The sequence below is a fragment of the Trachemys scripta genome, chromosome 2 (assembly GCF_013100865.1).
Source record: "Trachemys scripta elegans isolate TJP31775 chromosome 2, CAS_Tse_1.0, whole genome shotgun sequence".
Taxonomy (NCBI): domain Eukaryota; kingdom Metazoa; phylum Chordata; order Testudines; family Emydidae; genus Trachemys; species Trachemys scripta.
In genome coordinates this window covers 48,298,359-48,309,517 of record NC_048299.1, presented here as the reverse complement: position 1 = coordinate 48,309,517, position 11,159 = coordinate 48,298,359, and the positions used below count along the sequence as shown (strand labels likewise).

The 11,159-nt window shown below is 43.9% G+C and overlaps 1 protein-coding gene across 2 annotated transcripts in view; it reads right to left on the bottom strand.

Annotated features, from left to right (window-relative positions):
• GLCCI1 (glucocorticoid induced 1) overlaps window positions 1-11,159 on the bottom strand; it is a 96,858-nt gene that overhangs the window by 43,072 nt on the left and 42,627 nt on the right. For both annotated transcript variants that reach the window (XM_034760522.1, XM_034760523.1), the window contains exon 3: window positions 6,681-6,767. In XM_034760522.1, the coding sequence (XP_034616413.1) occupies window positions 6,681-6,767 (87 nt within the window). The remainder of the gene's footprint in view (window positions 1-6,680; window positions 6,768-11,159) is intronic.

Below are 11,159 nucleotides of genomic sequence, written 5' to 3'. Positions count from 1 at the left end.
GCTTGAAATTAATAAGGGGTGCAGGAAACAATGTCAGAGATGTGTTTCTGGCCCAACCAAATGTTCCGTTTATCCAACTACCCGAATTCAGTCAAGTTACGAACTTTTGGGAAAAAAAAAAAAATCTCAGTTTATACTTGTCAGAATTTGGCAGTTAAGTTCTCTAAGATTTTATCTGTACTGGGCATGCTCCAGCTTAGTGCTGTAGGTGCTGAGAAGGATTTTCCCTGTAACTGCTGCTCCCAGCAACTGCAGGCCACAGGGGGGTATATCTACTGCAATTAAAAACCGACAGCTGGCCCATGCTAACTGACTGGGCTCAGGCTGCGAAGCAGTTTCATTGCAGTGTATATTTCTGGGCTTGGTCTGGAGCCCAGGCTCTAGGATCCTGCGAGGTGGGAGTGTCCCAGAACTCGGGCTGCAGCCTAAGCCCGGAAGTCTACACAGCAGTTTAACAGCTCTGCAGTCCAAGCCTTGTGGGCCCCAGTCAGCTGGCATGGGCCAGCCACAGGTGTCTAATTGCAGAGTAGACATTTCCTGTGACACTGAGCACAGGAACTGAGAGCAGGGAGATTGTCTCTTCTGTGCCCCCGCTGCTGGCCCCCAAGCAGGATGGAAGAAGGAGGTAGGTGGCTTATATTCAGAGCGGGGCAAGAGCCAACTCTTGTTGGGAGACAGAGAATGGGACTGGCTGGGCAAAGACCCTGGAACTTCAAGCCAAGGAGAGGAAAAAGGGGAGAGCAAACTAGGAACCAGACTGGCTGTAGAACTGGAAACTGACAGACTGGTTATGCTAGAGGCCTGGGGAGACTAGGGATGGGGGGGAAGTGAGAGCCTGGGACTGGCTGGGAAAAGAGCCTGGTGGGGTGGGGGGAGAAACAGAACTGGTTTGAGGAGCTTAGGGAGCCCAGACAAGGAAACTAGGACTAGCTGGGCAAGGAGACTGGATAGGGAGCTGAGGGTGGGGTAAAAAGAAAAGAAAGGACAGATACAGGGTGGTGGGTACAGGGGAAGAAGGGAATAAGCTTGGAGGGAAACAAGGTCAGAAGGATCTGTAACCAGGAGAACACACTCCCTTTCATAAACTGGAATGGAACCCAAGATTCATGAGTCTCACCATTCCTCTGTTGTCAGCAAATATCTGAAATCCATGGTCAACAGGTATGTCTCACTTCCCCACCCTAGTGAGTTGTCCGCATAAGAGGATGACAACCTGCTACTGATGGAGGTTAGTTACCTGTAACTGGAGATCCTACAAGATGTGTGGTCCTTTTCTGTATTCTACATGTGGGTATGCATTTGCTCCTTGCATCTGAGATCAGAGAACTGGCAAGTAACATCCATTGGTCCACGCTGCACCATGTTGCTCCTCATACTTAGGGTACGTCTTCACTACCCGCCGTATCAGCCGGTAGCGATCAATTTATCAGGGATCAATATATCACGTCTCGTTAAGATGCGATATATCAATCCCCGAATGCGCTCCCTGTCGACTCCAGAACTCCACCGGAGCGAGCGGTGGTAGCAGAGTCGACGGGGGAGCCGCGGACATCGATCCCGCGCCGTGTGGACCCCAGGTAAGTCGATCTAAGATACTTTGACTTCAGCTATGCTATTCACGTAGCTGAAGTTGCATATCTTAGATCGTTTCTCCCCCCCCCCCAGTGTAGACCAGCCCTTAGTGCCAAGGTCGTAAGGGGTGGTGCAGACCGACTACATCTCTAGTTCCTTCTCTACTGTGAATCCAGAAATGATCCAAAGCAGAGGAGAAGGAAGGCAGATAGTGGAATACAAATAGGGACCACACATCTCAAAGATCCTCCAGTTACAGGTAAGTAACCTAGAGTTCCGTCTATACCTTCACAAAGCATTATGCTTTAGTCCAAACCTCTTCTGCAGATGCAGAATTACAGACATCTATAGCACCTGCATCTTAACACCCTCCCGCACTCCTGCACCTGTGAATGCTGCTTACCAATCACCTATGCATGGAATATACATAGGGATCAGCACTTGCAGAAGAAATAGAGGTTGCTGCCCTACAAATGTCCAGTATAGGCACTTCTTGAAAAGGACACTACTGAAATTCCCTGTGTTCTCATGGTATGGGCCCATATCCTGTGCAGGGGAGGCAGATGAGCTAACTGACAGCAAAGGACGATGCAGCCAGAGACCTGGTCTGTGGGTGACTTCTCTTATCAGGCTGTTCATGGCCTGGAATCTGTCCTTAGGGAAATAGGGATCCCATGGATTAGTTATATAAGGGGGGACCCCAAGGCATTGGGTACCATCGGTTTCCCAGATAATTGTGTCTGGCTGGAGGATGGGTCCGAGACATCATAGAGCAGGGGTTTCTCAAACTGGGGGTTGGGACCCCTCAGGGGGTCACAAGCTGTCAACCTCCACCCCAAACTCCGCTTTGCCTCCAGCATTTATAATGGTGTTAAATATATTAAAAAGTGTTTTTAATTTATAAGGGGTGCGGGGGTCGCACTCAGAGACTTGATATGTGAAAGGGGTCACCAGGAAAAAAGTTTGAGAGCCACTGTCCTAGAGACTCTGTTCAGGCCAACCGCTAGCCTCTGTATGTGGAGGTGATGACTTGTCTGAGACGTTGGATTCAGCCAACGAGAAGGGAGATTCTGGCTACATCAGGGATGTCATCAGTAACAGCAGATGAAGATGCCAATTTATGGACAGAGTAGGGGAGTAACTCCTTTTCATTAAGGTGGGTTTCTGTCCTTGTGTCAAGATGTCCCTTACGAGGATGAGATCCGGAAAAAAGAGGGGATTGAAGGTAAGGAAAGGTGCAAATATCCTCCAGAAAGTTATAAGTGTTAGTCTGTGCCAGAGTGCAGGGTGCCAAGTAGTCAGAACTGATCCGGTGTGTCCATGGACATGGTGGTCAACAAATCCTTACAGAAGTGAGTCAAGTGCTGTCTAAGAGGAGTCCAACTTGGAGCTCTCTGTTGATGCCAGTGGGTGCTGATCCTTTGGTTCATGAACTGGAGCCAATATCAACAGATCCTCTCTCTTTCACACCTTACCCTTGTGGGTGGGAGGTTTAGGCAGACCTAAGTCTTTAGGACTTGTACACAAAGACTCACAAAACCGGGACAGAGTCAGGGAGGGATCCTTTCTTTTAGGAGCAAACCTAGAAGGGAATCTGCTCTGGTTCCTATGAGAGTGCCTCTTACTCTCATGCAAGGCAACCATTCCTTTGACTAATCAGCTTTGGCCTCTGCTCCAGAGTTTGTGCTCGGAGGAGCGCTGCTTGCAGACTGCAGCTGCTGTACTGGGGGGTCCCCTAGGGTCTCATGGCCTTCTGCAAGAGATACTCCCTCAATTGAAGCAATCATCTCTCTCAGGTTAAAAGGAAAGGAGCGGCAAATGCCACACTTGGAAGAGATGTGAACCTCCCCAGGGCAGTTAAAGCATCGCTGATGGTCACTGCTGACTGAGAAAGAGCGGAGGCAGGAGACAGTTCTTAAATCCTGGATTCTGCACATAGTCCTTCTCCCAAGGTAGGAAAAATGGGAAGGGTCCCCGAGATGAGGAAAACTACTCTACATTAACTGTAGAACTCCTAAAGCGCTAAAAACAGTAAATTCTAATAATATGTACAGAAGTACTTATAGGTAGAAAGACAAAAAAGCTTTGGACATAGAGGATTCTGATTCAAGTAGTAAGAAGGAACTGGAGAGGCTGTCAGTCCACACCATAGGTGCCGACTCCGTGGGTGCTCCAGGACTGGAGCACCCACGGTGAAAAATTGGTGGGTGTTCTGCACCCAGCGGCAGCTCTCTCACATCCGCCTCCTCCCCTGAGCGCGCCGCGGCTCTGCTTCTCCCCCTAGCTCCCAGTGCTCGCAAGTGCTGGGAGGGAGGGGGAACATGGTGCTCTTGGGGAAGAGGCGGGGATGGGGTGGGGATTTGGGGAAGGAGTCCAATAGGGGCAGGGAGGGGGTGGAGTTGGGGTGGGAACTTTGGCAAAGGGGTTGGAATGGGGGCAGGGGCGGAGTCGGGCTGGGGATTGAGCATCCACTGGCGCCCGAAAAAGTTGGCGCCTATGGTCCACACCTCTCCTTAAATCCTCAATACTAAGCATGAGGAGTGCCAGGGCACAGGTGTGGCCCAATGGACGCTACTTGCAAATTCTCTCGTCTGAGGTGCATGGACTGCATGTGTACCCATGTGTGGAATGCACACAGGAACCAGCACTTGAAGAAGAACCATCAGTTATTGTTGGCTAAAGTGGCAAAGATCTGTGCTATGCATCTAAAGGTTCTAACCCTAATGATGACCAATCTCTGAAGATGAATCAGGGTAGTGTAGTGAAAAGAGGCTGTCTTCTGTAGGATTCATGCCTCATTTGTTACAGAAATCAGAAGGTGGGAAGCTAATTTGGTAAAGAATGTCAGGAAGAGAAAAGTGGTCTCATGCCTAAGGCAGCTGAAGGCTGACCTGGAGAACTGGATTCCAGACCTGGATCTGCCAGAGATTTCCTTTATGATGCTAGGCAAGTCATTTAAAACAATTTTTTCACAGGGAGTCAATTTTGTAATCTTTGTTTTCCGGTGTGAAACTTGAGACCACAGGGGTCTGATTTGCAGAAGTGCTGAACATTCACAGCTACAACTGAAGTCAATGGGAACTGTGGTTTGAACATCTAAAGTGCTAGTTGAAATATCACGTCCTAGCCATTTCAAGCTGGACTCCCAATGTTAGTATACACTTTCAGCCTTCATCTGTCTATACCTCAGTCTGTAAAATGGTGATATCTCACACACCCTCCATGCAAGGTTGCTGTGAAAATAAATTAAAGTTTGTGAAGACTCAGATACTGTAGTGATGAACACCACAGAAAAGCCCCCAAGAAATTAATGATTCTGTATTCAGGGCAAAAGTTGAATAGTGTGCAATAAAAAACACCTACAACCACACATTAAACAATAAAGATAACACAAAATATTGAACAGCTGCTAATTCAGTGAGCACTATCCATCTTGTGCACTGAATGAGGCAGGGGTCCTATGGAAAAAAAGTTTTAATTGTGTAAACAAACACTGCTCAGACAACCTTAATTCTTGTATTTTCTAACTTTTGAGTACTAAACTTTGCAATCTTAACATTGGTTTACAGTAGGGTTTTTTTTTTTTAAATGAAATATAACCCAAACTTAAGCGTAATGAGAAAACTCACAAAGCTTTACTTCAATTAATTAATATATCCATCCCCATAGACATTTTAATGCTGCATCTATTTCCTGATTTCAATCACTTAGCCTCTTCCTCACCAAGCCTCAAAAATCATGACCAGCCATGACTTAATTTGCTCCACTTCTTGAGCTCTTAAAAAGTAATATACCTCATTCATTGTATGAATCACAGGACTGCAAGGGACCTTGAGAGATCATTCAGTCCCCTGCACTCACAGCAGGACTAAGTATTATCTAGACCATCCCTGACAGGTGTTTGTCTAACCTGCTCATCACTTAAGATTTTTAAGGAGATTCCACAACCTCCCTAGGCAATTTATTCCAGTGCTTAACCACCCTGACAGTTAGGAAATTTTTCCTAATGTCCAACCTAAAACCTCCCTGGCTGCAATTTAAGCCCATTGCTTCTTGTCCTGTCCTCAGAGGTTAAGAACAACAATTTTTCTCCCTTCTCCTTTTAACAACCTTTTATGTACTTTAAAAGTGTTATGTCCCTTCTCAGTCTTCTCTTCACCAGACTAAACAAACCCAATTTTTTCAATCTTCCTTCATAAGTCATGTTTTCTAGACCTTTAATTATTTTTGTTGCTCTTCTCTAGATTTTCTCCAATTTGTCCACATCTTTCCTGAAATGTGGTGCCCAGAACTGGACACAATACTCCAGCTGAAGCCTAATTAGCACTGAGTAGAGTGGAAGAATTACTTCTCGTGTCTTACTTACAACACTCCTGCTAATACAACCCCAGAAAGATGTTTGCTTTTTTTGCAACCGTGTTACACTGTTGACTCATATTTAGCTTGTGGTCCACTATGACCCCCAGATCCCTTCTGAGGCAGCCATTTCCCATTTTGTATGTGTGCAGCTGATTGTTTCTTCCTAATTGGAGTACTTTGAATTGGTCCTTACTGAATTTCATCCTATTTACTTCAGACCATTTCTCCAGTTTGTCTAGATCATTTTGAATTTTAATCCTATCCTCCAAAGCACTTGCAATCCCTCCCAGCTTGGTATTGTTTGCAAACTTCAGAAGTATACTCTCTATGCCATTATCTAAATCATTGATGAAGATATTGAACAGAACCAGACCCAGAACTGATCCCTGCGGGACCCCACTCATTATGCCCTTCCAGCATGACTGTGAACCACTGATAACTATTCTCTGGGAGGCTACTCTGGAAACTTTCACTGAATAGGGAAAATTCCTAAGTGGCAAATCTGTCTCTACACCAACCACTCCTGCTCCTCCTCCAAGGCCAAAAGGTTGAGCTGGGGAGAGATGGTTCAGCTGGCACAAAATAAAGCAGCTCTAAAGTCACTGTCTTGAACTAGGGGCTGAATCTGCATGGGTGATGGTGTGCACCCAGACACCGTTCCAGGCTCCAAAATACTAGCGTGAAACTTTTTTAAAAAATGCATTACAATTTTGGCCTGTCGAGTACCTACTTCATGTAAAACTATTTACCTCTTTTAGTTGATCAGCACTCCCCCATGATGCTGAACGCTGATGCGATCTCTTTTCTGATCCCTCTTCTGCCCAACAGCTAGGTGTCTAAAGAAAACAAACAGCAAATGTGAGGTTTTTAGTTCAACTTCTAGCTGCTATTTTATATTAATATACTGAATTCACCATGTAAGAGACAAACTTTCTGCACAATTTACTGGTCTCATCTTCCAGCAATGTATTGAAACATTCAGTATACTGTCTACACATGCATGTAAATGCATACTTCAAAAACCGACATACATGTAGTGAGAATGTTCTCAATGCATATGAAGTTAGTTAGTGAAAATAGACAATTCTATACATTTTCTCCCTTCAACAGTAACTGCATCTCCCATCAAGTCCTTTCATTTCATCACCTTTATTTCATTCGTTCATGACCTCCCTTCAAGGTCAGCTCAGCACAGTGAATGGCAGTTACAGAAGTTAGAAAAATTATAACAGACACTTTCTTTTTATTATGTGGAGTTAAAATGCTTTGCTGCAGTGTGGTCACAATAGTTTTTTAATTTTAATTTAAGGTTGTAAATATGTAACAATAACTTAAATGGGAGAACAACAGAACACTGTAATTTAAAAAACAATTACCACCAATATCTGAAAACCAGATAAGCCAAAGTTAAGGTGGTTATTTACACATTGGAAAATGTGGAAATATTGGAGTTAAGGCAGGTTTTCAAGCCTGTCATAAAAATAGGTTAGTCATTCAGACAGTATTTCATGACCTCTCTCTTACTACAAAATAAGGCTCTGATTCTACAGAGAAACACTCTTGCATGCATCTTTGCACATAAGTAGATCCTCTGAGTTTAGGGAACTACTTATGTACATAAAATTACTCATGTATGTTTGCAAGATTGGGACCTTACCTCTCCCCAACCACCACACCCCAGCAGTTTTAAAGCAAAAAGACTGAAAGGAATCTGGTGTATTTTCTATTTTTCAGCACTGTTCAAAGAGCTAGCAGAATTTCTAAAGGATTACAAGAAATAATGAAAAAGAATCCACCATCACAAGTTGCTCCAATTTAAAAAAAAAAACAAACAAAAAAAAAAACCTTGGAATATATGCTTTCACAACACTTTAGACATTTAGATTAGAAAGCAACAGAAATGTAAATTCTGTTAACTATATAAAAATATTGTAAACCTAATCCTCACATTATAAAAAGATGAAGGCCAAACAGTACAAAATGAATTCTTAAAAAAACTATGAGACACTGCCCCATGAGGCAGCAGAAACAGGAAGCCCTCCTGCTTAAACGTTTTTATGTGAGTCAGAGGCAGCAGCAGCAGGGGTCTAAATAGAGAAATTGGGGAACAGGATCATGTCCTTCCCCCCTCTGCACTCCTGATTTAATTGGTGAGGGAAGCAGAACTGACAACTAATGTAGACAAAGCTCTGGAGTTAGTACATTTTTTTACTGGTGAGAAGTGAGTAGAAAAAGAATCAATAGTCTACCCCAGTCTATTTTCATTTACTATATGCACACAGTCTGTAATTATCTTGAACAAAGAGTAATTGACAGCAAAAGCAACAGCTGCAGAGTTTAAAATTTACATTTACTTTTAAGAACTCCAGCAGCAGCAATGTGAAATGTGGATACAGAAAGGCTGGAACACTTTACTTGTGCTACAACTGGTTTAATAACGAAAGACAGAGACACAGAAAACAACAAACAACTCACTGACTTAAGAATCATAGGTCTAGCATTCTCTTCAGTCTGCCTCTGACCTTATTTTCTACTAAAATCCTAGCCCTCTGTGCCCCTAAGTTGCCTCAAAGTTCTTCTGTGGATATACTGCTAAATCAGGTCACGGCCTTTCAAACAGTTATTAATGTGAGTATCTTTACATAAGTAGTCTTGGTAAGCTTAACAGGACTATTGCATCAACTTACTTGTGTGTGAAGGAGTTTACAGGACCGGGTCCTTTGCTTGCAACACTACACTATAGTAATTCCTCAAATACAGCATTTAAGTCAGGCAACACCATATTTGACTCCAAGAGAATCAATATTCACACAGGTAAAAAGAAAATTCAGGTCCTGAAGGCTTAAAATAACATGCAGTTCTTTGAATATCTTCAGCCAGCCAGCATCTCTCCCTCAGAACTGTTACGTTGCTGCTTTCAACTCTGTCTTAACCTCATGTCAAACATTAATATTTTTGTAAAAACACGGGTGCGCGCGGTCATCCCAAAATACTATGGGCATAGACCCATATGTATATCCTATTCAAACAAAGACTAACCTTTAAAACAAACAAAAACTCTTACTACAATCAAACAGGACTGCTGTTTTTGCAAATATATGTAAACTAAAGTGGTAACATATCTATTACTCCCCAAACACTGTTAAACCCATCTCACAAAAACTGTGTGGGAAGGAAGGCCTTAAAAACATCCTGTTTCAAAGAGTATTTTTTCTCTTTGTATTACTTGTTATGGTAGCCTTTTCAAGTTTCATTTTGTTTTCAATTCTACAAAAAGTGTGTATTCATGGCAGCTTAACATTAACATCCTTGTCCTACAATTACACCTAATTTCCTCATTTATAGAATTGTCAAGCATATTAAATAGCAAAATAAAGTAACAGCAACATCAGACCACAATGAGTCACAACAGCAAGGATGTTGCAGTTCAGGCCAGAAGCAGGAGCTAACCAACCGTGTTTTTACAGATGTCTTCTGCTTAAAGAGAATGTGGTAACAACAAATAAGGGATCAGCAGCAGTATTACAGTAGCGTCTACACCTCCAAACCAGAGAAGGGCCCTCTTGTGTTATCTATAGAGATAAGAGACGGTCCTTGCTCCAAAGAGTTTACAAGCTTAGTTTAAACCAGGGATTGGCAACCTTTGGCATGCGGCTCGCCAGGGTAAGCACCCTGGCGGGCTGGGCTGGTTTTTTTACCTGCCGCGTCCGCAGGTTCAGCCGATCGCGGCTCCCACTGGCCGCGGTTCGCTGCTCCAGGCCAATGAGGCTGGCGGGAAGCGGCAGCCAGCACATCCCTCGGCCCACGCCGCTTCCTGCAGTTCCCATTGGCCTAGAGTGGCAAACCGCGGCCAGCGGGAGCCACAATCGGCCAAACCTGTGAACATGGCAGGTAAACAAACCGACCCAGCCCACTTACCCTAGCGAGCCGCGTGCCAAAGGCTGCCGATCCCTGGTTTAAAACAAGATATGGCAGCTGGTTAAACTAAATGAGAGTGGAAAGGACAGGATAACACAATTCTGCAATATCCTTCTCAAGTTAAAAAGGTGGAGTGAGCTGCTATTTTGGGATATGAAGGTCCAGGGTTCAAGTCTCCATTGAGAGAAATTGTTCGCAGGAGACCAAAATAGAGGGGAAAAACCTCTGACGAGGATACATTTGGTTGCTTTCCTCAATCCCAATTTGCATTATACCATCCCATTGTTCTAATTTACCCAATTTTGTGAAGACTGGTGTTTCCTCCAAAATGCATATGGTAATTCTGCTCTGCTTTTTCATGCCTGCCAGATATACGTACCTCCAAACATTCTTCCCACTGCATTTAGATCAGAAATGGTGCAGATTGCACCATCACCTCTGCAATTTACCCAAATTCTAAATAAACTATACTTTTTTACCAGTCCTCTGCATTAGCTACTATATCTAGCTTGTGTTTCAGAACCAGATACAAATCATCATAAAAGGAAAGCCAATCTAGCTTTTATAAAAGGTAGTAATTTTTTGAAAGTTTTCAGCTAAGAATCGTGGCCAGGAAACAGTAGTAGGGTGATCTTTGCATAGCACAGTAGAAATTTTAAAGCAGTGATGGAGCAGTCACTTAAAAGTACAATACTAAAGTAACTTATCTGACACTTAGGAGGAGCTCTATATCAACTGCTGATAATTAGGTCTGTGTTTCTTCATTCATTAATCTTAAAAGGGCCAATGGACCTTCAGGAGAGTTAGGGTATACCTGGACCATGTGGGCCACACCTGGGAGCAATCAGGTACTCCAGGTGGCACTCTTTAGTTAATTAATAATGGAACAGCTGAGCTAGAAAGAGTCTGATAGAAAAGCATCAAGAAAAAGTTACTTAGAAGGAAAGGTGGGACAAAAAGTTCTCTCTAGAGAAGCCTTTGGCTGTTGCTGCCCAGAGGAACCCACAAGAGGTGGGGTTAGAATACACCTCTCTGGGGACAAGCTCTGAATGAAGATTTACAGGTGACAATAAGAGTCACAATAGAACTATTGTGGTCCCTGGGGAAGGGAGACAGGGAGGCGCTCTTGTCAATAAGCTCTAGAAATCCCTCTACACCAGAGAGGCCTACAGTTTGAGTCTGGCTCCTGGAAAGGGAGTAGGAAGACCACCAGGGAGCAGAGTAGGCTACTTTGTGGGGGGAACCCTAGCTTAGGGTACAATAGATGGAAGAAACCCACTGGGACCAGCTTAGGCTCCTGTGGAAGAAGT